The sequence below is a fragment of the Maylandia zebra genome, linkage group LG3, assembly GCF_041146795.1.
Source record: "Maylandia zebra isolate NMK-2024a linkage group LG3, Mzebra_GT3a, whole genome shotgun sequence".
Classification (NCBI taxonomy): Eukaryota; Metazoa; Chordata; class Actinopteri; order Cichliformes; family Cichlidae; genus Maylandia; species Maylandia zebra.
The window spans coordinates 8,666,091-8,693,287 of record NC_135169.1 but is presented as its reverse complement, the minus strand read 5'-3'; the positions used below and the strand labels follow the sequence as shown (position 1 = coordinate 8,693,287).

General features: G+C 43.6%; 1 protein-coding gene and 2 long non-coding RNA genes across 3 annotated transcripts; 2 read left to right on the top strand and 1 right to left on the bottom strand.

Annotated features, from left to right (window-relative positions):
- Positions 1 to 996: 996 nt before the first annotated feature.
- LOC143416766 (E3 ubiquitin-protein ligase TRIM21-like) lies at positions 997 to 26,113 on the bottom strand. Its single transcript, XM_076882315.1, has 2 exons — positions 26,022 to 26,113; positions 997 to 4,569 (listed from the first exon to the last, which is right to left on the bottom strand). Exon 2 carries the CDS (start codon positions 4,558 to 4,560, stop codon positions 2,893 to 2,895), a length of 1,668 nt encoding a protein of 555 aa, XP_076738430.1. The 5' UTR covers positions 4,561 to 4,569; positions 26,022 to 26,113; the 3' UTR covers positions 997 to 2,892.
- LOC143416779 (uncharacterized) lies at positions 17,127 to 18,590 on the top strand. The gene is made up of 5 exons (XR_013097038.1): positions 17,127 to 17,199; positions 17,283 to 17,516; positions 17,643 to 17,749; positions 17,829 to 17,997; positions 18,434 to 18,590. It is a non-coding gene; the product is annotated as an uncharacterized LOC143416779 (long non-coding RNA).
- Positions 19,402 to 19,969, top strand: LOC143416786 (uncharacterized). Its single transcript, XR_013097050.1, has 3 exons — positions 19,402 to 19,443; positions 19,658 to 19,728; positions 19,852 to 19,969. It is a non-coding gene; the product is annotated as an uncharacterized LOC143416786 (long non-coding RNA).
- Positions 26,114 to 27,197: the final 1,084 nt, after the last annotated feature.

Sequence of the window (27,197 nt, the reverse complement as noted above, 5' to 3'; positions counted from 1 at the left end):
GGATCCAGATTTTCTCGCACACAGTGAGAGCGACCGTGATCATGACAATCAAAACAAAAGTAGTTGATCAAAGACACGAAGAGAAGAAGAGCTTCATCTCTGCTGTCACTTCCTCACACACAGCAAGGACTTCTGAACATTGATTTATGTGTCATTAGAAGTGACCGAGATGCAGGAGTTAAACACAACTACAGCACTTTTCAATTTTTAATTCGGTTTTATCGCCACTTCACATAATAATACATGATTTACTCTGTGTGCTGGGATATGAGAACGTTTTCAAAGCCACCGTATCAGTTAAAGAACCACCTCTGCATCTGCTACCAACTCCTATTGAACAAACACAGCTCAAGGTCATCACATTAACTAACAGCTGAGTGCTCTGCTGTGTGACTGAAACGTCTCGTTTTATTTCCAGTCTTCATTTCTGTTGCTTTATCCTATAGTCTATCGTTCAGCATCGCCTCACTCAAAACGCGCAATGGGTGCTTTGACTTACGAAAATTTTCGACTTACGAAAGACCCTCGGGAACGAATTAATTTCGTCGGTTGGGGTTCCACTGTATATAGAAGCCCTACAACAAAGTGCATGGAGTTATGGAACAAGGCCTGTCATTCTACAGTGGCTGCAGAGACAGTGACAATCATGTTTTATTTTAGACTTTATGATGTTGTATGATGTATGACTAAAGAGCAGACCTTCTGCTGTGAAGAAAAAACAGAAAGCATTCACTTAAAAAAATAACACTTATGAAATTTATTAAACTTTATTAAATAAAGAAATGAATAGAAGTTTTAGCATGTTTATTAATTTATATTTTAGTATTTTAGTTCCATTCAGAGGGGATCCAAATTTTTATTGTTAAACATTTTTTTTTAAAGTACAACAGTAGTTACTTTTTCTGTAATTAGTTACTTTTATAAAATTGTAACTCAGTTACTAATTCAGTAACAGTAACTTTTTTGAAGTGGTAAATAGTAACAATAACTAATTACTTTTCAACTGAAGTAATGTCTCTGCTGCAATTGATCAAGCTCTTAAAAACAAAGCCATGGTAAACTTATTTCAAATAATTTTCTGCTTCCTCACCAAGGAATAATCGAAACAATATTAATACCAACAGAGGACAATTTAATTAGGTTTCTAATGGCAGTTTACCATCAGTGTTCAATACCTCACTTGATGGACTGGAACACATGCTACTTTAACACCTCCAGAACTTCCTAACATACCCTCTTACACATCAGCTTGACACTGGCAAATCGAAGGAAACTTAACCAACACTAGGTTAATATTTCCCAAAGTAGTTTTTGTTCAACTGGTCATAACATTTTCAGTGGGGGACATGTTTCATCACTCATCCGAGTGACTTCTTCAGTCTCAGCTGACTGCAGTTTTTCGCAATCTTATAAACTGTACATTTGCATAATGACTGAAACCAGCCCACTGAATGAACAATGGGGGTTTGAGGTCAGTTTCGTGATCATTAATATGCAAATTCTCATGACCATTGATCTACAATTACTGATGAAAGTCCATTGTCCAATGGCCATGAGTACCATTCACAGAAAGTTGGGGAATGGCTGCAATATCAGCATTGTAAGATGATCTAGGTGAATATGTTTACAACCTGAACAACTTACAGTTCTCTTGGAATAAAGTTTAAACAAAGATTAGAAGATGAAAAGAAAATATTTGCATCAATTACCCTTCTCTTAGCCTGGAGATATGTGAGTATGGTATTTATAGAGTCTTCTTCTCAGTCCTGGGGTTGCAAAACTGCAGCCTCCTCAGTCCGTAATCAGAGTGTGTCTATTTGGTACTAACCAAAATGTCTTTGTATACTCTTTGTGAATGAGAAAATAATTGTGATAGCTGTCCAGCCAAATAAAGAAAATGCACAGCACTGAATGTGAACATGTGTGTGAGTACTTAGATTCAAACACTCGAGGTCTGGAATAGATGGCAGCCGCTAATCCCTCAATGTCATCAGTGAGACAGCCGGACTGCGAGGCCTCTTCTTCAACCGAAAGAAAGTAAAGAAGTCTCCTCCACCACTGGCAGGAGAATGAACAATAAGTCTTAATAAGGCTCCTGCAGGTGTAGATGTTCAACACTAGCTCACCCAAGCTTGCTCTCTGCCGTGGACAGGTCAAGAGAGAGACACATAACCATTCAGGACTACAGGAAATTTAGAAGCGCTAATTAACCAAATGTAGCAGCATGAAGGAGGAAAACATAAATGTAAGTAAAGGGTGATGACAATGCCACATGCGGGGAGAGGGAGTTACACCCTAGGAGATTATAATAGCCAGTGCAAATGTTGTAACTGTTACAAAAGGCCATCAGGCTCATTACTCATATAAACAAGCAGAGGCATAGCAAAGACAAAGTTTAGTGGACAAAACAAGTACAAATATAGCCTTCAGCATCTCATTCATGCTGTGATTGCAGCCATTTTCCAACTCTATGTTTATCTTTAAACCAAATCATCAGAACATGGAAATATAATCATCACATCAAAATTATGTGACTAGAAGGATGCAGCAGTCTGTACTTCACCTTCTCCTTTCTCCACCACTCTTTGAATATTATCCCGTCTTATCAGTTTTCAGTAAACACATCAAAAATCCTCACAGACCCAAAATAACCAAACCACTTTTTATCCAACTCCCCTCAGCTGAAAACTGAATGCTCCGTATAACACCCACACATGATTCTTCAGCTTGAGTCTCCATTAGTAGGAACATTTCCTGATTCAACTTTTCTTCTGTTTGCGTCAAATTCCATGAGAATCAGATCAAAGTCAGAGTCCTGATAATCAGATTCTATAGAAAACATGGAGAGTATTATGCTCAATATGTTCATTTGTTCTCCTCAATAAAAATCAATCATTCATCCAATAAAATCAGTCGTTGATCAGTTTGATTGACAGGACAGATGATCAGAGGTGCAGAGTTTTTACCGCCATCATTGTTACTGGGACAGAAGTATGGGTGGAGTTTGTGAGTGAAGGAGCAGCCAGTAAAGGAGTAGATCAGAGCTGCAGCACCTACATCATAAAAGGAGACCAGACCCTCCTCATAATCCACAAACACCCCCACCTTCTCAGGACCAGGATGGAGACAGAGACGGACTGGAGGTGAAGCACAAGCACTGTACTTATTTCCATTTCTCAACCTCACAATCCAGAAACCATCCTGAGGACTCAATGTGATGTTTCCCTTCCTGTTGATCGACTCTCTCGCCACTCCTAAATCCCATTTAGTCTTTCCTTTAACCTGAACCTCAAAGTAAAATCTGCCTGAAGAGAAACTCTGCTCTCCTAAAACATTAGGACATGGAGAAAATCTCTCTGGATTGTCTGGAAGTTTCTTCTTCACATCACCATACTTCACTTGTTTTCCATCATCAGACAGGATGAGATAAGGATGAGCTGTATCAGGATCCAGAGACACATCTACTGCATACTGCTGCACCCTCTGCAGCTCCGCCTCAAACAGCTCATTCATATCTTTCCAGAGTGTCTCCTCCAGTGTCTCCACAGCTCTCACCACAGTCCCCTCATATGATGGTGGACGGACTCTGACCTCTGTCCAGTCCTTGCTGGGTGGAGCAGCTTTCAGGGAGGAGAAGCTTTGGAGGAGGTGGAGGTGGTCTTCAGAGCGTGAGAGCTGCTCCACCTCAGAGCTTCTCTCCATCAGCTCAGAGATTTCCTGTTCCAGATCTTTGATGAGACCTTCAGCCTGTTTCTCTGTAGCTTCCTGTTTGTCTTCGATCTCCTTTATGAACTTTTTCAGGCGTCTCTCAACAGACTCCTTCAGAGCCGTGAAGACCTGAACACCTTCTGCTTTCTGTCTGTCTGCAGCATCTTTACTCATCTTCACCGACTCTGTGATCTCCTGAATCTTCAGTCGTCTCTTCTGGATCATCTGCTGAATCTCAGCCTCTGTCTTCTCCAGCTCTGCCTTCTTTCCTTCATATTCTTCTCTCAGAGGAACAAACTCGTGGTTCTTGTGGTCTAAAGCAGAGCAGAGCATGCAGACACATGTCTGGTCGGTCTTACAGAACAGCTCCAGGAGTTTATCGTGCTTCGTGCACATCCTGCCTTCCAGGTTCTCCACAGCATCAACCAGCTGATGTCTTTTCAGACGTTTCACTGTCAGATGAGGCTCCAGGTGAGTCTGACAGTAGGAGGTCTGACACACCAGGCAGGACTTCAGGGCCTTCAGTCTGGTTCCAGTGCAGACGTCACAGGGAACTTCTCCTGGTTTGGCAGCTTGTTGCTCTGAGCTGCTGCTGCTGGCTTTCTGCTGAGCTTCACGTCTGAACTGAGCAACTATCTCAGAGATGAAGGTGTTGACCCTCAGCTGAGGTCGAGTGTAGAAAGTCTCTTTACACAAGGGACACTTACAGATGACATTCATGTCCCAGTGCTGACTGATGCAGGTTTTGCAGAAGTTGTGTCCACATGATGTAGTGACTGGATCAGTGAACACATCCAGACAGATGGAGCACAGAAACTGATTTTCAGATCTCAGATTGTTGGCAGCTGACATGTCTGCACTCTGAGGGAGAAAGGAAAAAACACATTTTATTCAAAATTCAATTTAAATTTCATTTTACAAAGAGAAAAACAAGCGTCAGTGATCTAAGGAGCTTGGAAAGAAAATGGTCTGCAAGTTTCACCAGTAAAGCTTCTTCAGTTCTAAGAGTAAGTGGTGGAAATCAAGCCACACACTGAGACACAAACGGGTTCATCCAAAACACAAGCTTAAAAAATTAAAGAAACTTAAAGAAGCCAGGGATGCCTCGAAGGGAGACAATCCAGTGGCCAAAGAGGTGAGGCTGTTACGCGAGTATTCGATCCAAGGGAGATGTTTGCTCCAGGTGGTCTGGTGGGTAGAGGCCACACATTGGAGGGCTGCCTCAAGCTCTTGGTTAGCCTGTTCTCTGTTTACTTGTCTGTGGATGAAAAGCAGAAGAAACACTAATCTGGGCTCCCAGAACCGAACAGAACACCTTCCAGCCTTGTGATGTGAATTGTGGGCCTCGGTGAGAGACAATGTCAGCAGGGATACCATGAAGACGAAGTACGTGAGTTGTTAGGAGCCAGGCAGTTGCCAGAGCTGTGGGGAGCTTAGGTAGAAACGACCAATGATAGTTAGGATGATTGTGTTACCTGATTAGGGTGGCAGGCCCGTGACAAAGTCGATGGTGATATGTGATCAGGGATGGCCTGCCATCGGCAAGGATCAGAGCACGCCAGAGGCCGGTTGGTTAGAGGTCTTGTTCTGTGCGCAGACTGGCCAGGCAGAAATGTACTCACGGACATCTTTGGCGAGAGTAGGCCACTAAGCGAAGCTTTAAATTAGGGCTTGGCCATATTATACAGTTCACGGTAATACCGGTACAATGTTAGGCAACGATAAGAAAATGAATATGGGTAAAACGCGAATGCGCAGTGCCTTTGTCTTCATACGCACATGGACGAAAAAGCATGGCGACAACGGAGAATGAGAAGGGAGAAAGCATCTTATTGAGTGAAACGGATGAACCACAATTGGTTTGTAAAAATGGTGCCACTTCAGTGATGTGGAACTGGTTTGGTGTTTGTCTGTCAGATACCCACCAAAGCACATTTTTTTGTAGAACATGCAAGCAGACCGTCGTTATTGCCGTATTTGTCGGACTAAGGTGCTTGTAAATCTGGGAGTAATCTGGGTCCTAAACTCCCTCCGCTTCAGGTCCCGAAGTCAAACGAACACGGCAGCATCACTGAGAGTTAAAAACTGTCTAAATTCTTTCATCTTTAATAAAACAATCAGCATTGCTGCTTTACCAGGTGTAACTATGAAGTTTAACATCTGGGCATCCATGAAAACAGAATTTATTACATTTAACGAAGTTAAAAGTTAGCAGGAAGTTAGTGGAAGTTAGCTCGCTAGTTTCGCTAGTTACCTAAGCATGATATAGCATGTTCTGACTAAGAGATTTCTGAAAAAATTAAAACGTGCAGCTCTGCTATCACTTCCAACATAAATGAAGACAGGAAACTAAACAGCAGTGACGTTGGTAAGGTTACTGAAGTTGGGCTAGGTGGTATATAATGATGTGCTACGTGATCGCTAGCGACACAGCTATGTTAGCATAACATAAACAGCAACGTTGGAGGATGAACGCTAACGCTTTTCCACTCGATAAAAGTTAACGTGAAGGTTCCTGATGATTAGAGACAAATGCAATCGCATGGCAGAATGCTGTAAACGGACCAAACTTCAGTCAGGAGAACAACTGAGATAATCCATCCACAATAGAAGGTTAGTCATTAATACACTGCAACAACATGGGAATAGAGCAGCTGTGATAGAATACAGCATTAATGGTACACTTCTGTACCATTAATGAATCAATGGTACAGAAGTGGAGGAAGCAAGAAGTAGGAGTTGAATAAAGCTTGATTTATCTGACTGCTTTGTTTCGCTTAATGTGCCTTATAATCCCGTGCACTTTATGGCTCGAAAAATACGTATTTTACTTTTTTATTTGGCACACTGCAGTTTAATGTTGCACCTCTTTTTAACTTCAGTGGATATTTTACATGGTTATGCTCAGGATGTGTCAGCCCATTTCTAAACTTTCAGCAAGGAATTTGCATTTGCACTGTTAAATTTTTATATAGCTTTAATGCACATAAAAAACAGCTGCTTGTTTAAGTGAAAATAGATTTTTTTTTTGTGCTAGTAAAGTTGTGCAGTTGTATTTTGTCTCGCATCAATTATATCGTCAGTTATATTGTTAGCGCAAATTTTCAAATATATATCGTGATACATATTTTTTGCCATGTCGTCCTGCTCTACTTTAAATGAATGAGATGGTGTGGTGGACCCCTGGGTGCCAGGTGAATGTGGTTGTGCGTGCCCAGTGACCTAACAGAGGAGGGAACAAAGAGTCCTGGAGGGACAGTCCCAGGGTCCGGTTCAGTTCGTTGGGCCTCCTATATGCCAAACTCAATCTCCTAGGTCAGTCATTCTCAGACTGTGGCACATGTACCACTAGTTTAATAATAATCGCACCGGCAACTGTTGAAGGAAGACGTGAGTCTCTTCAAGGTCGTGATAAACAGATGGAACTGAAGAATGGTAAGGTGGATTGTGTGACAGAGGGATTCAGTAAACTGACAGAGAGGGTGGTGGCTTTTAAACAGGTCGTATGGCACCACCCCTTTACCCCACAAGGCATTCCCTTTTCCAATCCAACATGGGTTTATGTTGCTGTAACAGGGGAAACCCTAAAACCAGTGGCGTAAGGGGCGGTAACGGACTCCATCCTCTTTGGTCACTCGCTGCTCGCAGCCGACTCAAGAAAAAAAGGGACAATTCAAGGGAGTGCGAGTCACACAATGATCTGGTGATGAATTGCTGCCATCCCTCTGCTTAAATGCTGGCAGGGGAAATGAGGCTCAGGTGCTTCCACTTCACAGGTGCGTGGGCAAGGGCGTAAACCAGCAATGACTTCAGATGTTTCAAAGTAAAACTTTAAAGACATTAATCAGAGCAGAAAGTGATGAACAAACAGTAATCAGAGCAGAAAGTGACGAACAACCAGTAATCAGAACAGAAAGTGATGAACATCCAGTAATCAGAACAGAAAGTGATGAACAAACAGTAATCAGAACAGAAAGTGGTGAACAAACAGTAATCAGAACAGAAAGTGATGAACAAACATTAATCAGAACAGAAAGTGATGAGCAAACATTAATCAGAACATACGGTTACAGTGTAACCTTGGTTCTCTTAGTGAGAGACTATCTCTCCACACTGTTACATATTCCATATGTACGGGGTACGACCCCCCCTTAGTCATGGCGTGTGGATATTTCTTTAAGACACTCCGGCACACCCGGCTACACCCCACAGCTTACGTATAAAACAGCTGTGCAGACGTGACACCGGTGATCGTTTGATCGGAACGCGTCTCCGAGTGGCCTCACGGTGGAGAGATAGTCTCGATATGCTAGAGAACGTACGGTTATGGTGTAACCTTGGTTCTCTTAGTGAGAGACTATCTCTCCACACCGTTACATATTCCATATGTACGGTAACTCTTTAAGACACCCCGCGAGGAGACAGTGCAACCGAACTGCCGAGAGTGAAGAACTATGTACAAATACACATATGTACACACCACCCCAGTCAGGGCCAAGCCAGACACGAAGGCCGAGCCAGGGGGTGGAGGCAGCAGTCTGCAGATACCAGACTGGCCTGAACCGGTCCTGCAGGACGCAGGACTGCAAGTGATCGGCCACTCAATGTTAGCCCAGGAACCGCGAGGCAGATAGCCAGGGAACGCAGCACACCGAGCCACCAAGTAACAGCCCGCATCCGGGGCAGCCGATGCGCCAGCGCTGGGGACCCAGGGCGCTGGTGGGAAATGGACTACTGGCCATCAATTCCATCGTCTCACGCCCAAGACGCCGATCAACATTGCAGCATGGAATGTCAGAACTGGTCATCTTGTTGGGCAGAAGGAGATCATCGCCCGTGAACTTTCAAAACTCAACGTCTCGATAACGGCCCTATCGGAACTTCGGCTGACTGGAACTGGCACTGTCTCTGTCGAAGTGCCGGCCATGGACGAAAAGATGACGTTGTATTACTCGGGCGGCGACAAAAGAGAAGCCGGAGTTGGCTTCATGGTACACCATCGGTTCTCTGCAAGCGTCGTGGCCTTCCAACCTATATCTGACCGTATCGCTGTCCTAACTGTCAACGGTACAATCAAGCTACATATCATCGCGGTCTATGCACCGACCGAAATGAACTCCGACGCATCTAAAGATGATTTCTATGATTGCCTGCAAGACGTCTTGGACTCCCTACCTCAAACCGGCATGATCATGATCGCCGGCGACATGAACGCCCACGTCGGAGAAGACTGCACTGGCTGGGAATCGACGATGGGAAAATTCGGCCATGCAAAAATGAACGACAACGGGCTACGATTGCTGTCATTTGCCGCCGCCAACAAACTGGTCCTCGGGAACACGCTATTCCAACACTCGCTCAAGCACCGTCTGACATGGCGCAACCCAAGAGGAAATGACTCAGCGCTACTCGACTATGTGCTCATCAACACCCGGTTCCGATCATCCTTGCAAGATGTCCGGGCGATGCGCGGACCTGACTGCGGCTCTGATCACTATCTTTTCCGCGCCAGAGTGCGCCTGAAGCTCCAACGAGCGAAGAGGCCGACACCCAAACCGCCCAGGCTGGGCTGGCATCACCTCACCAACAATGACCGCCGTCAAGAATTCCAGATCGCATTATCGAACCGCTTCGCCCTACTCCCCCTGAGCGACGATGCCAACAAAGAAGAGCAAACAATATCGGAAGCCATCTTGGACTGCGCCAAGCCGCTGTGCCCACCCGCCTGACGTCACACACAACCGTGGATCTCGGACGACTGTCTCGACTTGGTCGTCGAACGCAAGAAGGCCAAGCTAACCAACTTTGAAAAGTGTCGTCGGCTAAACCGTGAGGTGCGGCTGAAGATGAAAGCAGACCGTGAGGCGTACTGGAACAAAGTCACCGAGGAACTTGCCTACTGGTGTTGGCCAGAGGGGCCGATGGCGCGATATGGCAGCCTCGCTTCTGTCAGTCTGCCCCAGGGCAGCTGTGGCTACAACTGTAGCTTGCCTCCACCAGTGTATGAATGTGAGAGTGAATGAATAGTGGCATTGTAAAGCACTTTGGGTGCCTTGAAAAGCGCTATATAAATCCAATCCATTATTAAAATCAGAATCAGAATCAGAATACTTTATTGATCCCTGGGGGAAATTATTTTTTGTTACAGTGCTCCATTATAAACCAACATTAAGACAAGACAGACAATACGCTAACTAAGAATAGTACAATATATACATATATATACATACATACATAAGTCAGTCATAAATAAATAGCTGGAAAAGAAACATGTGTAGTTGTAGCAGTAAACAGTGTGTTAAGTGGATGCGTTGTACAGGGAGATGGCCACAGGCAGGAAAGATTTCCTGTGTCGTTCAGTGGTGCTTTTCGATAATCTCAGTCTCTCACTGAACGTGCTCCTGTGACTGACCAGCATGTCATGGAGTGGGTGGGAGGTGTTATCCAACATTGTCTTTATCTTGGACAGCATCCGCCTTTCCGACACCACCTTGAGGGAGTCCAGCTCCATCCCCACAACATTGCTGGCCTTACGGATTAGTTTATTAAGTCTGTTGGCATCTGCGACCCTCAGCCTGCTCCCCCAGCATGCAACAGCATAGAGGATCGCACTGGCCACAACAGACTCATAGAAAATCCTGAGCATTTTCTGGCAGATGTTGAAGGACCTCAGTTGCCTCAAAAAATAGAGACGACTCTGGCCCTTCCTGTAAAGTGCTGTGGTGTTTTTAGCCCAGTCCAGTTTATTGTCAATGTGTACTCCAAGGTATTTATAGTCCTCCACAATGTCAACACTGACCCCCAAGTGTTTCCTGGTCTTCCTGAAGTCCACGATCAGTTCCTTGGTCTTTGCCACATTGAGCTGCAGATGATTCTGCTCACACCACGTGACAAAGGAGTCGACCACAGCCCGGTACTCTGTCTCATCATCCCTGCTGATGCATCCAACCACCGCAGAGTCATCAGAAAACTTCTGAAGATGGCAGGTCTCCGTGCAGTGGCTGAAGTCTGTGGTGTAGAGGGTGAAGAGGAAAGGGGAGAGGACAGTCCCCCGTGGTGCCCCTGTGGGGGGGGGGGGGGCACCACAGGGGCACCACAGAAAATACGGCCGAACGACAAGACTACAGGGTGTTGTACCAGACCATACGTAGTCTCAGTGGCAAGTGCAAGACGATGAATGATAACATCAGGAAGGTGGATGGCTCGTTTGTAAAGTCAACTGCGGAGCGCCTGCAATGGTGGAAAGAATACTTCAATGAACTCTACAATCACGATCCGCCCCAACGTCCGGCTGCAGCGCCGCCCATCATCGACCCTCCTACGGTGCCGATGTCTGATGCAATCCATTCGCTAAAGAACAACAAGGCCGCTGGCCCTGATCATGTGGCAGCAGAAGCCCTCAAAGCTGGAGGAGAAGTCCTCGTCATACGTCTACACTCATTATTCAAACTGATCTGGACATCAAATGTGATACCAGCAAATTGGAAGAAGGCGGCTGTCATTCCTATCCTAAAGAAAGGCGACAATCGAGAATGTAAAAACTACCGGGGCATCAGCTTACTGTCCATCGTCGGCAAGGTCCTTATGAAAATAATTCAATCACGCCTTCAAAATCACCGTGAGATGACCAGCCGGGAAGAACAGGCCGGGTTCCGACCCGGACGAGGCTGCAGCGACCAGATCTTCACCCTACGTCGACTCATGGAGGAACGGATCAGATGCGGACGCCGAACAGTCATCATCTTCATTGATTTCAAGTCTGCGTTTGATTGCAACGACCGGCCAGCAGTGAAGATCATCGAGCTACTACAAACCGCCTACGATGGCTCGACTAGCCAGGTACGTATTCATGACGAAGTGTCCGAAGAATTCCCCATCATGACAGGGGTCCGGCAGGGCGATGTGATGTCACCGCTGTTGTTCAACATCGTCATCGATGCGATAATGCACAAAGCATTCGAGGGCCGCTGCGGAGTCCAAGCCTCGATCGATCGATTTATCACCGATCTAATGTTCGCTGACGATAGTGCCATTTTTGCCGAAGACGACACCGAGGCAACTCACATCCTCTATGACATCGCCCGGCACTCCAAACTGTACGGCCTCAAGGTTAACGCCGAGAAGACCAAAGTCCTGACCACCGACGGCTCACCAACGATCATCCACCTTGATGGTGTGCAGATCAAACAAGTCCAACAATTTCAATATCTGGGGTCCCTCGTCGAGGAGAAGAAAGTGGCATCATCAGCGGAGATACGCTCCAGAATTGGGCAGGTGGCGGCAGCATTCACCTCCCTGCGCTGGTGCGTCTGGAAGAAGAACAACATCTCATTAGCGACAAAGATCCTCCTTTACCGAACCCTGATCCTGCCCATTCTACTTTACGGTGCAGAGACGTGGACAATGCTAAAACACGACCTGAGCAAGCTCGAAGTTTTCCAAATGCGTTGCCTTAGATGCATGCTCGGCGTTTCCCTTCGCGACCGTCATTCGAATGACACCATCCTCACCAGCTGCGGCAGCCAACCGACGATCGCGACCTAATCCAGCACCACCGACTCCGTTGGTTTGGCCACATTTGTCGAATGGACCCGAGCCGCTACCCCCATGGCCTACTCTGGTTGACCCGCCCCACCGATTGGAGGGTGCATCGAAATGCACCAAAGAAGACATGGATGAAACAAATCCAGGATGATTTGAAGGCCCTTCGACTTGACCTCGAGCAGGCAAGAACCATCGCCTTGGATCGAAAAGCGTGGAAGATAATCGTTGGTCAAGCAAGAGAACCTGCGGCACCTAAAGCAGCATACTGGTTGCGCGGCAGACCTCCGCCGCTGGTCGCCCGCTAAGGACAAGAAGGAAGGAACAGCCCGCCTGTCGCATAGGGCTACAACATGCGGGCAATGCCAGACAGAGAGTTGGCACTAAAGTTGGAGAACTCTCACTCACCACAGCGAGGTCCGACTGGTGTGTACGCCAGCGAAGCGGGCAACCACAGGTGAAGCTTGGGATGTGACCCGTCCATCCTCAAAGCTGAAGCCACCCCGAGCTGTTGAGAGACAGGGAGGGGGGGGGCTGGCGCTGTCCGCAGACAGGGGAGCAGCAAGACTGAACTTCAAAAACAAGACACCCATACATAGCGTTGCAGGCCGGAGAACACCCACGCGCCGGCCGAATGATCAGACACAGCGAGTCCCAGCTGGCGTGTAAACTGGCGAAGCGCAGGCAACACACCAAGGGAACACAACCGGGAGCTGCAGCAGCTGACATGCCAGAGAGAATCCGGCTAAAATAGGCTGGAAAAGGCATACACGCCGCAGCGAGGTCCAACCGACGAATGCAGGCAACATGCCAGGGGAAGACTGCCCGGAGCTGCAGTGCAGCCAGGGACGTGACTCACCGGGGATGTCAGCTCACTGAGCGGGCCCTGCCGGCCACGTAAACCCGCAACATTTGGAGAATGTGCCAGACAGAGAGCCAGCGCCGCAGGCTGGAGAACTGTCAACTGCTGGCCGAGCGGTCAGACGCAGCGAGGTCCGACTGACGTATGAACCCGCGAAGCGGGAAATAGGCCAGGAGAGCACAGCCTGCAGCAGAGCTGGCCACTAGGCTAGCTGAGGATGTCAGGAGGGAGGAGAGTGGCTGGAGGACAGCTGAGCCTAGGCTCCAAGTCCTCCCCACCTCAACTCAACACGGCCGTCTCTGCACGCCTGCAGAGGCCCCTCAGCTTCTTTAAAGCGAGGTGGCCGCAGGCCAGACAGACAGTTACATCAGTCTGTCTAGTCGTCTGACCGGAGCCAAGCGTCATAAACATCAACCTCCTGACCATCAACCTCCACCAGCCCAGGCCTCAAGGAGGCGGGGTCATGGGAGAGAATGCCATGGGAGGGCCCCAGAACCCAGGGAACCCAGACATGGGTTCACCCGTCCGGACCCTACCCCAGTGGCTGCCAGAGGGGATTGAAGCTTCTTCAACATCCACCTCACGATAATCAACCTCCACCGGCCCAGGCCTCGCAGAGGCGGGGCCCTGGAAGGGAACGCTGCAGCCATCATCCTCATGTAGCCTGAAAGGCACGGGATTGGGGTGGGCTCTCCATGCCCAGCCCGCCTGCAGCTGTCGTGTCAAGCACCATCCACAGAGGAAGTGACAGAATGGCTACCAGCAGGGCATAAGTAACCCTCACGCCCCTGTCAGGGCATGCCGCCCTGCCCAGGGAAGGCCCGAAGGGGCAACTAGGGACCGGGGGGGGCTACGAGGGAGGGGCCAAAGGCAACTACTCCTGCCATGCATGGCAGCATCCATGCCATGACTGGAGTCACAGCAGTGGCAGCCATGTTCCCCATAGTAGCCTGCTCTCTCATTTTTGGAGGCAGGAGAAGGGGGAGGGGCGGGTCATTTAATGCTTTCAAACCCAGCACGGTCTGTCTAGTCCGCGCTGGCAACAAAGCAGTGCATGCAAGCAACAGCTTCTTCAGCCAGCACAGTGCCTACGATAAAAAGGCAAAAATGCCATACACAGACATGTTTGGGACGTGTGGGCTGCCATACTTCTGCTACCAAGCAAGGGGGCGGGGCCACATGCTAACCAGGAAGTGCTAACAGGTAGCCGGTGTTCTGACAAAACGCCCATCAAGCTGCCCTACTTGTTGTTACTGCGCATGCGCACAATTCAAAACGGCCATGTTTCCGGTGTAAATAGTACACGCCTATTATTTCATCCTACCCCGATCTTGTGCTGATCTCGTTGCTTTCGAAAAAAGGTTTGTATTATAAGTTTTACTTCTTTATTACAGATGATAATTGTTTACCTTAAGCTGCTCACTCGAAGTCATATTCCAAGTGTTTATTTTGTGCTTTTCAACTTCTGCAAACCTTCTCAATTTATTTTAGTCCTCCTGCAGTTACTGGACACCACGCTCCGTTGTTATGGTGAATAAACGCTCCGTTGTTATGTCGAAGAAAGTACTACTGCACCACATACTTGTTAATTGCGTGATAACGTCGTGTAGTCGTTTTATTTTACTGTATGGATTCCGAAGCCATGTTGAAATTGTCCAATTTTCTCCTTAGTTATGGAGAACAAATACGAGGAACTGCTCATGTTTCTGTCTGCTGGGTCCTACCCATCGGAATACGATAAGTCCCAGAGGCAAACCCTTAGGAGATACGCCGCAAAATTCAGACTGAAGGGTCAGTATTGTAATGTAAATAAACAACTAAATGTAATTATTGGTTAAATACATGTTATAATTAATTTACATTTTTTTAAATATAGGCGGAGTGCTCTTGTTTGGAAACAGGAGAGTGATAAAAACAAAAGAAGAAGCCATGGGACTATTCCAAGAGTTTCATTCAAGTCCCATCGGTGGACACACTGGTGTACTCAAGACTCGAACTGCAATTTGTTCCAGATTTTACTGGTATGGCATGTCGGTTGACATTGGGAATTGGGTATGTATTTTTAAAGTTGTTATTTATATATAGTATGTTAATAGTGCACCAATAGAATGCATAGTTATCCTGAAGATCTCCAACCTTCCTTTCATATCAAAAATCCTTGAAAGAGTAGTTGTCAAACAGCTAACAGATCATCTGCAGAGGAATGGTTTATTTGAAGAGTTTCAGTCAGGTTTCAGAGCTCAGCACAGCACAGAAACAGCTTTAGTGAAGGTTACAAATGATCTTCTTATGGCCTCTGACAGTGGACTCATCTCTGTGCTTGTCCTGCTAGACCTCAGTGCAGCGTTCGATACTGTTGACCATAATATCCTATTAGAGCGATTAGAACATGCTGTAGGTATTACAGGTACTGTGCTGCAGTGGTTTGTATCATATCTATCTAATAGACTCCAATTTGTGCATGTAAATGGAGAGTCCTCTTCACACACTGAGGTTAATTATGGAGTTCCACAGGGTTCAGTGCTAGGACCCATTCTGTTTACATTATACATGCTTCCCTTAGGCAGTATCATTAGAAGACATAGCATACATTTTCACTGCTATGCAGATGACACCCAGCTCTATCTGTCCATGAAGCCAGATAACACACACCAATTAGTTAAACTGCAGGAATGTCTTAAAGACATAAAGACCTGGATGGCCGCTAACTTTCTGCTTCTTAATTCAGATAAAACTGAGGTTATTGTACTCGGCCCTGAAAATCTTAGAAATATGGTATCTAACCAGATTCTTACTCTGGATGGCATTACCTTGGCCTCCAGTAACGCGGTGAGGAACCTTGGAGTCATTTTTGACCAGGACATGTCCTTCAACGCACATATTAAACAAATATGTAAGACTGCTTTCTTCCATTTGCGCAACATCTCTAAAATTAGAAATATCCTGTCTCGGAGTGACGCTGAAAAACTAGTTCATGCATTTATTACTTCCAGGCTGGACTACTGTAATTCATTATTATCAGGATGTCCAAAAAACTCACTGAAAAGCCTTCAGCTAATCCAAAATGCTGCAGCAAGAGTCCTGACAGGGACTAGAAAGAGAGAGCATATTTCTCCTGTTTTGGCTTCCCTTCATTGGCTTCCTGTTAAATCCAGAATTGAATTCAAAATCCTGCTCCTCACATACAAGGTCTTAAATAATCAGGCCCCATCTTATCTTAATGACCTTGTAGTACCATATCACCCTATTAGAGCGCTCCGCTCTCGCTCTGCAGGCCTACTTGTTGTTCCTAGAGTATTTAAAAGTAGAATGGGAGGGAGAGCCTTCAGTTTTCAGGCCCCTCTTCTGTGGAACCAGCTTCCAGTTTGGATTCGGGAGACAGACACTATCTCTACTTTTAAGATTAGGCTTCAAACTTTCCTTTTTGCTAAAGCATATAGTTAGGGCTGGACCAGGTGACCCTGAATCCTCCCTTAGTTATGCTGCAATAGATGTAGGCTGCCGGGGGATTCCCATGATGCATTGAGTTTTTCCTTTCCAGTCACCTTTCTCACTCACTATGTATTAACAGACCTCTCTGCATTGAATCATATCTGTTATTAACCTCTGTCTCTCTTCCACAGCATGTCTTTATCCTGTCTTCCTTCTCTCACCCCAACCGGTCGCAGCAGATGGCCGCACCTCCCTGAGCCTGGTTCTGCCGGAGGTTTCTTCCTGTTAAAAGGGAGTTTTTCCTTCCCACTGTCGCCAAAGTGCTTGCTCATAGGGGGTCATATGATTGTTGGGTTTTTCTCTGTATCTATGAAGCGCCTTGAGGCGACTTTTGTTGTGATTTGGCGCTATATAAATAAAATTAAATTTAATTGAATTGAAGACACGTACCAGATTTCAGGATGATGTACAGTAATTAACACTGTTTCGCCACTTGATCGAGTATTTTTATAGAACATTTGCAATTTTGTTGTTTAATTAATTGCGATTGTTGGGTAATATAAAGATCGTTCAATAATTTTAAGGTCCTGGCTTGTGACCAGTGTCAAAAAATGGGAAAACCATTGGCTGCTGTGCAACCACTGCAGTGTATAAAGGTAAATATCAGTAGCATTTTAGTAGAAAATAGTAATGTTATAATGTACATTACATATTAATGTGATTCTTTTATCATTGACAGGTGTCACATGTCTGGGAGCTAATCGGAATAGATCTAACTGGACCTCTTCCAAAAACGTCTAGTGGCTTCCAGTACATTATGACTGCAACAGACTATTTTTCAAAATGGGTTGAGGCTTTTCCATTAAAAAGCAAAAGTGCTGCTGAGGTAGCTCATCAGTTGTGCTCACTCATATATAGACATGGCTGCCCAAAACGAATTTTATCCGACCAAGGAAGAGAATTTGTTAACGAGGTAAGTGTTAAGTTTACTTTTCCATACCTCTTTAGGTAAATACTTGGCCACAGTGTGCCAAGTAGCTGCCAGGCCAAAGGTTTTGTGTGGTTGTTTTTAAAAAACAATTTTCTTTTTTCTTTGAAGCTCAACTCAAGACTTTGCAGCTTAATGAAAATAGAAAGAAGTGTCACAGCAGCATATCACCCTCAGACAAATGGCCTAGACGAAAAGACAAATGACAACATAAAAAGGTATGTTTTATTTGTATGTAACATTTCATTTGCTTTTAAGACACTGTCACTATTGTGTTTTTTTTATGTCCACATGTAGAGCCCTGAGAAAATTAGTCAACAGTCAACAGAATGACTGGGATGTGTATCTGGATGCTACACTGTTTTCTTTGAGGTCCAAGGTCCACACCACAACCAAATACACACCATTCCGTTTAATGTATGGGAGAGAAGCTACATATCCTTCTGAAGTTCCTGTTGAAGTCCCAGTAAGTGTTATTAAGGAATTCTATTTATGCAACAACTATGATAATGCATAAATTAAATGTAATCTTAATTGGAAATTGTGCATATTGATATTGGCTGCAGCTTTAATCTTCTCTGCTTAACTTCTATATGCAAGAAACATTTAAAAGATAAAGTAAGTGACTAGTTACTTCTTTATATTTGTATCTTTATGTAAAGTAATACATCTTGAGGAGACCGTTAAGTATAATGTGTTCACCTATGGAAGTGTATCAAGAGTAAAAATGACTATACAAAAAATGATATGAGTCTATCTTTGTGGCTTTCTGTGCTCAAAGCTTTATAATAGTATATTTACTTTTAAACATGAGTTATTATAGTTAGATTTTTCAGTTCATGTTTCACATGCATTATTTGTCTTTATGATTTTAATTGTAATTTAAAATGTGAAAATTTTAGCTGTCCTCCATCATTCTCCCTGAGGAGTCGAGTTACGGTGACTTTGTATCTTCTACAAGAGACACACAAGGGCAAGTTAAAAAAAACTGTAGAGGAAAATATGGCAAAGTCCCAAGACTTACAAAAGGAAGCCTATGCCAGACGAGTCCAGAAGAAGTACAGAAACCTTGTGTACAGCGTTGGAGATGAAGTTCTTCTCTTGAACATGAGGAAACGTGAAAGGAAGGGAGGAAGGTTTGATCCAGATTTTTCAGGACCCTACACCATTCAAGACATTGCTGGCAAATGTGTGAGATTAAAAAACACGGAAGGAGCAACTTTAAAAAATCACTACAGCATTGACCATATCAAGCCGTACAGAAGAAGCCACCATGTAAATGTCATGTGGTTGTGCCCTGTGAACTTTGGTATGCACTGGATTCTTGTGGTATGTGTCCATTTAGTTATTAATTTGTTGTGAAGCAGTTTCTTGCTGAAAGTGTTATTCTTAAATAGGTTTTCAGTGGCAAAAACTATAGTAATTTTAATTAATTTATTAACTTTTTCTTTAGATTGTCAACATTTCTGCACAGAGAATACTGCTCATAGACCCCATGGGGAATGAAGGTGTTTATGACAGGAAAATTCTGCGCAACTGGAGGTATGCATGATACTGAGGTATTATTCTTAGATAAAACATTTCTTGTTTCATTACAAACATTTTTGTTCAAATAGGAATTTTCTGAGGATGAGAGGGCATGAAGACACCATGGAGTGGCAGTTACAGACTATGCAACACAACAAGCAACAGGATTCCAGCAGTTGCGGAGTTTTGCTGTTAAAGGTAACCCTTATTCAAATGATTCCATTTATTGTTAGCTACAATTAGGACTTTACATTATAATAATGAGAAATCTCACAGTTTGCAGAACACTACCTTGCTTTTGGAGAGGTCAGTGAAGTATTAACCACTACAGAAGCAGTTGTACTGGAGCGAATGCAGATAGCTTGCACCCTACTTGAACATCGAGGTAAGTCCAGTAAAGTCCTTATCACGTTAGAGTGTGTACTTCCAATTTAAATACTGCTTTTCAAACACTTTCAGATAAGACCCTTCTTTAAGTCTAATTAAAAAAATTCAAGGGACTAATTTGCCATGAAGTATTTGTGGAACAAATTTACTATTATTTTTTAATTAATCAATAAATAATGTTTGATTAAAACCTAAAAATGAATGTGTTTCAGGGAACGCTGAGGATTACTGCATTGTTTGCTCTATGTTAGATGCTGACGCTGACCGCAGCATGATTGAAATGGTAAAACAAAACAAAACAAAAGAAACACATAAGTCTTAGTATCATTACTTGCTAATCATGTTTAAAATGTTGACTAATAGTATTCACCAAACATAATATGAGCTATTTATTTTTCCTTTCCAGGTGCAGTGTGAATCTTGCCAAAGATGGGCACATTTTGCATGTGCAAAATATAAAGAAAGCAACCAAGAATATAAATGCAAAAAATGTAAGGAAAACACATAACAACTTCTAATAAAAACAGCTGTCTTTCCCCCTCCATGTCTCTTTGCATTCTTTGTCAACATTAGATGATTGTGTGCAGGAAGCATGTTTTAATAGTGTGATTTGGCCATCTGAACATGCTACCTAAATAAAACTATGCAGGAAGCATGTTTTGATAGTGTGATTTGGCCATCTGAACATGCTACCCAAATAAAACCATGCAGGAAGCATGTTTTAATAGTGTGATTTGGCCATCTGAACATGCTACCTAAATAAAACTATGCAGGAAGCATGTTTTGATAGTGTGATTTGGCCATCTGAACATGCTACCCAAATAAAACCATGCAGGAAGCATGTTTTAATAGTGTGATTTGGCCATCTGAACATGCTACCCAAATAAAACCATGCAGGAAGCATGTTTTAATAGTGTGATTTGGCCATCTGAACATGCTACCCAAATAAAACTATGCAGGAAGCATGTTTTGATAGTGTGATTTGGCCATCTGAACATGCTACCCAAATAAAACTATGCAGGAAGCATGTTTTAATAGTGTGATTTGGCCATCTGAACATGCTACCCAAATAAAACTATGCAGGAAGCATGTTTTAATAGTGTGATTTGGCCATCTGAACATGCTACCTAAATAAAACTATGCAGGAAGCATGTTTTGATAGTGTGATTTGGCCATCTGAACATGCTACCCAAATAAAACTATGCAGGAAGCATGTTTTAATAGTGTGATTTGGCCATCTGAACATGCTACCCAAATAAAACTATGCAGGAAGCATGTTTTAATAGTGTGATTTGGCCATCTGAACATGCTACCCAAATAAAACTATGCAGGAAGCATGTTTTAATAGTGTGATTTGGCCATCTGAACATGCTACCCAAATAAAACCATGCAGGAAGCATGTTTTAATAGTGTGATTTGGCCATCTGAACATGCTACCCAAATAAAACTATGCAGGAAGCATGTTTTAATAGTGTGATTTGGCCATCTGAACATGCTACCTAAATAAAACTATGCAGGAAGCATGTTTTGATAGTGTGATTTTGCCATCTGAACATGCTACCCAAATAAAACTATGCAGGAAGCATGTTTTAATAGTGTGATTTGGCCATCTGAACATGCTACCCAAATAAATCCCAGCAGGAAGCATGTTTTAATAGTGTGATTTGGCCATCTGAACTTGCTACCTAAATAAATCCCAGCAGGAAGCATGTTCTTAACGTCCTAGCGAAATAACTCAAAGTTTTTAAGTGTGAATTGGCCATCTGAACGTCCTACCTATACGACGGAGCCATTAACTACGTAAGGTAGCATATTCTGATAAGGTAGCACGGATTGATAGACAAGACCATAAATTTACGCTACGGTAGGATGTTTTGACAAGGTAGGACGTTTTGTCAGAACACCGGCGCTAGCCACAACCTGAATTCCCCTTCCACTGTTTATTAGCTCCTGCGTCACAGTGCTGACAGGTAAAAGCATATGCTTGGAACTCTGACACATTTCCCCAATGTAGCCGAGCTACGAGCGGAGCCCTGCTGGCCGCGTTAACCCCCGAGCTGCGGGCGACACGCCAGACAGGCTAACCGGCTGGAATCCTACTCGCAGGCCGGCTAACGATTAGCTGACACGAAACGTAGCATAATTCCCCACTGTTTATTCCCACATTGTTAAGCAGGCCAACAGCGAACGTTAGGAAGGCTGAAGTCGTATCCTCTCTGTGTTAACACACTTAGCAGCCGAGCTGCACAGTGCCAAGGCGACAGCGTATGCTTGAACACTGAAGCCGTGTCCCTGCCGTGTTTCCTCACTGTAGCCGAGCTACGCACTAGCCGGCAGCTGCACAGCATGGCCCAACCGGTGCATAATCCTGTTTTTTTTTCGAGGCGATATGCCGGGGAAGGGGGACCAACCAAGGAGAAGCAAGGGCCAGCTAGGGGGAACCAAGCTAAGGGGTACCAGGGGAATACCGGGGCTACCAGGGGACCTAGAAGGGAGAAATACATCGCCCACGGAGGATGCTGAAGCACGCTCCAATAGACGCACATACACAGTACTCTCAAGGTAAGCACTCTTTTGCCCCCACACACAAGTGGAGATCAACGATCACCGGTGTAACGTCTGCACAGCTGTTTTATACATAAGCTGTGGGGCGTAGCCGGGCGTGCCGGAGTGTCTTGAAGAGATATCCACACGCCACGACCAAGGGGGGTCGTATCCCGTACATATGGAATATGTAATGGTATGGAGAGATAGTCTCGATATGCTAGAGAACAGAAAGTGATGAACAAACAGTAATCAGAACAGAAAGTGATGAACAAACAGTAATCAGAAAAGAAAGTGATGAACAAACATTAATCAGAACACAAAGTGATGAACAAACAGTAATCAGAAGAGAAAGTGACGAACAAAGATTAATCAGAAAAGAAAGTGACGAACAAAGATTAATCAGAACAGAAAGTGATGAACAAACAGTAATCAGAAGAGAAAGTGATGAACAAACAGTAGTAAGAAAAGAAAGTGATGAACAAACATTAATCAGAAAAGAAAGTGACGAACAAACAGTAATCAGAACAGAAAGTGGTGAACAAGCACTAATTAGAACAGAAAGTGACGAACAAACAGTAATCAGAACAGAAAGTGACGAACAAACAGTAATCAGAACAGAAAGTGGTGAACAAACAGTAATCAGAACAGAAAGTGGTGAACAAACAGTAATCAGAACAGAAAGTGACGAACAAACAGTAATCAGAACAGAAAGTGGTGAACAAGCACTAATCAGAACAGAAAGTGGTGAACAAACAGTAATCAGAACAGAAAGTGATGAACAAACAGTAATCAGAACAGAAAGTGACGAACAAACAGTAATCAGAACAGAAAGTGACGAACAAACAGTAATCAGAACAGAAAGTGGCGAACAAACAGTAATCAGAACAGAAAGTGACGAACAAACAGTAATCAGAACAGAAAGTGACGAACAAACAGTAATCAGAACAGAAAGTGGCGAACAAACAGTAATCAGAACAGAAAGTGACGAACAAACAGTAATCAGAACAGAAAGTGGCGAACAAACAGTAATCAGAACAGAAAGTGACGAACAAACAGTAATCAGAACAGAAAGTGACGAACAAACAGTAATCAGAGCAGAAAGTGGTGAACAAACAGTAATCAGAACAGAAAGTGATGAACAAACATTAATCAGAGCAGAAAGTGACGAACAAACAGTAATCAGAACAGAAAGTGACGAACAAACAGTAATCAGAGCAGAAAGTGACGAACAAACAGTAATCAGAACAGAAAGTGACGAACAAACAGTAATCAGAGCAGAAAGTGACGAACAAACAGTAATCAGAACAGAAAGTGACAAACAAACAGTAATCAGAACAGAAAGTGACGAACAAACAGTAATCAGAACAGAAAGTGACGAACAAACAGTAATCAGAACAGAAAGTGGTGAACAAACAGTAATCAGAACAGAAAGTGACGAACAAACAGTAATCAGAACAGAAAGTGACGAACAAACAGTAATCAGAACAGAAAGTGGTGAACAAACAGTAATCAGAACAGAAAGTGGTGAACAAACAGTAATCAGAACAGAAAGTGACGAACAAACAGTAATCAGAACAGAAAGTGACGAACAAACAGTAATCAGAACAGAAAGTGACGAACAAACAGTAATCAGAACAGAAAGTGGTGAACAAACTGTAATCAGAACAGAAAGTGACGAACAAACAGTAATCAGAACAGAAAGTGGTGAACAAGCACTAATCAGAACAGAAAGTGACGAACAAACAGTAATCAGAACAGAAAGTGGTGAACAAACAGTAATCAGAACAGAAAGTGGTGAACAAGCACTAATCAGAACAGAAAGTGACGAACAAACATTAATCAGAACAGAAAGTGGTGAACAAACAGTAATCAGAACAGAAAGTGGTGAACAAGCACTAATCAGAACAGAAAGTGACGAACAAACATTAATCAGAACAGAAAGTGACGAACAAACAGTAATCAGAACAGAAAGTGGTGAACAAACAGTAATCAGAACAGAAAGTGACGAACAAACAGTAATCAGAACAGAAAGTGATGAACAAACAGTAATCAGAGCAGAAAGTGATGAACAAACAGTAATCAGAACAGAAAGTGGCGAACAAACAGTAATCAGAACAGAAAGTGACGAACAAACAGTAATCAGAACAGAAAGTGACGAACAAACAGTAATCAGAACAGAAAGTGGCGAACAAACAGTAATCAGAACAGAAAGTGACGAACAAACAGTAATCAGAACAGAAAGTGACGAACAAACAGTAATCAGAACAGAAAGTGGTGAACAAGCACTAATCAGAACAGAAAGTGGTGAACAAACAGTAATCAGAACAGAAAGTGATGAACAAACAGTAATCAGAACAGAAAGTGACGAACAAACAGTAATCAGAACAGAAAGTGACGAACAAACAGTAATCAGAACAGAAAGTGGCGAACAAACAGTAATCAGAACAGAAAGTGACGAACAAACAGTAATCAGAACAGAAAGTGACGAACAAACAGTAATCAGAACAGAAAGTGGCGAACAAACAGTAATCAGAACAGAAAGTGACGAACAAACAGTAATCAGAACAGAAAGTGGCGAACAAACAGTAATCAGAACAGAAAGTGACGAACAAACAGTAATCAGAACAGAAAGTGACGAACAAACAGTAATCAGAGCAGAAAGTGGTGAACAAACAGTAATCAGAACAGAAAGTGATGAACAAACATTAATCAGAGCAGAAAGTGACGAACAAACAGTAATCAGAACAGAAAGTGACGAACAAACAGTAATCAGAGCAGAAAGTGACGAACAAACAGTAATCAGAACAGAAAGTGACGAACAAACAGTAATCAGAGCAGAAAGTGACGAACAAACAGTAATCAGAACAGAAAGTGACAAACAAACAGTAATCAGAACAGAAAGTGACGAACAAACAGTAATCAGAACAGAAAGTGACGAACAAACAGTAATCAGAACAGAAAGTGGTGAACAAACAGTAATCAGAACAGAAAGTGACGAACAAACAGTAATCAGAACAGAAAGTGACGAACAAACAGTAATCAGAACAGAAAGTGGTGAACAAACAGTAATCAGAACAGAAAGTGGTGAACAAACAGTAATCAGAACAGAAAGTGACGAACAAACAGTAATCAGAACAGAAAGTGACGAACAAACAGTAATCAGAACAGAAAGTGACGAACAAACAGTAATCAGAACAGAAAGTGGTGAACAAACAGTAATCAGAACAGAAAGTGTGGAGTCAGTCCAAAGTTTAGAGCACATGCTTTGAGTGCAGAGTCCTGTTTGAAACAGCATCAACATCTGTGGTTACTGTTGCGTTTGTATTTTATTATTGTCATTTGTATTGAGAAACATATAATCATTTATGCTTAGAAGTATATAGTTGATTGCATATTGAAAGAATGTCTCATCCTATGAGGTCTGTAACAATTCTGTGCAGAAGGAAGAGGGGAGTGCGTTCACTCCTCTTCAGAGTGTTCTGGCATAGATCACACACCTCCTAGGGTCATGAGAGAGGTCGTATCTTCTCTCGCTGATATGTGGTATAGCAAGCACACGTATATCTGTTTGAGTGTAAGAGCCTTTAGTTCATGTGAGCAGCTGGACTCCCTGGCGCCAATAGGTGTGGGGATTCTTCACAGGGTCACATCTTGACCGCACACACACACACACACACACACACACACACACACACACACACACACACAGACACACACACACACACAGACACACACACACACACACACACACACACACACAGGCACACATACGCTGCTGGTGAGCGACAGGAACACGCTTGTCACAGTTCTCTCCCTCGTGCACGAGTAACACAAAGAACTTTGGTGACTTGCGTCTTGCTTTTGCTATTGTAGTAGAATTGTCTCGTTCCAGCGAGGGGTTGTGCTAGACAGACCCATCAGTTAAATGAGTAGATTTTTTGGAACCAATGTGACTGTCAATGAGTCAACATGAAGTGAACAGAGAGAGAAGATTTGTGTGGAAAAGGAAGTGTGATCAGCTGCACTCACCACTGTTGCTGAGAGAAACCTGATGGACTCCAGTGAATCTTCTTTTAGAGACAAACAGGACTCGACTGCAGCTCTGCTGCTGCTCTCTCACACTTTCACTTCTTGAAAATGATGTTGAATTTCTTGTATTTGAGGTGTTGCTCCGCCTCTACCTGCAGCTGTTTTTCTGGTTTTGCTGCCTCTCCCTTTACAGGAATTATGGTTGCAAATTTTGAAGCTAACATGATAAGATTTTCACAAATTATGTTGAGATTCAGCTTTTTTAGATCCTAATAAAATATATGCAATAACTGCACTGAACACCATTTAATGAACAGCAGCTGTCCCACCCTGATGGTGTTCACATCCACTCCAGATCCACTTGCACATTGTCCAAAACACTGCAGCAAGGCTTCTGTCCAAAACATCTAAATACTCACATCTAAAAACCGTTGCTAATACAGCTGCATTGGCTCCCCATTGAATTCATCAACATTGTTGTGTTTGTTGGGGAGAAAACTTAGAAACATACAGTGCAGCACTTCACAGTCACGCTGCTGGTGAATGAAGATTTATGTAAAATCTTTTTTTTTTTTTTTGCCTGTCCCGTTTGGCTCTTTTGCATCAGAATTATTGTCTAAAGGCGAAGAAAGATGCCCAACGGATTTACTTTACCAAATTGACCATCCCAGCCTTGCCGTAATGGTCCATTTGATTCACCTTTTATTGTTTATTTTATTTTCACTTGCTAAACACGGGACAGACTTGACTGGAGAAGAGAAAGGGGAGAAAGAAAGAGGGAAAGAGAAACAGCTGAGAAGAGGGACGGGGGAGAAGGGCAAAAAACAAAAACCAACAGAATGGGCAGAAAAAAAAAAAGAAAAAGAAAATGCATATAACGATCACCTGGATCACCTGTTGAGAAAGAAAAAAGAAAGCAAGCAGAAGAGAACAAGAGTAATAGAATAAACAACATCACAATGATATATGGGAATATGACAGTAAATACTAAATATTAAACATTATTGTGCAGCACATAAGATCAACAGCACACAGTGTGCTTTGAGGTAGGAGCCAAAAAGGGTGTAGTTTGTGGGTGTGATCACCCGTGTGTACACCTGTGAGCATGGACGCGCTTGTTTTTTTAAAATGGTGAATGGTAAATGGCCTGTATTTATATAGCACTTTTACTAGTCC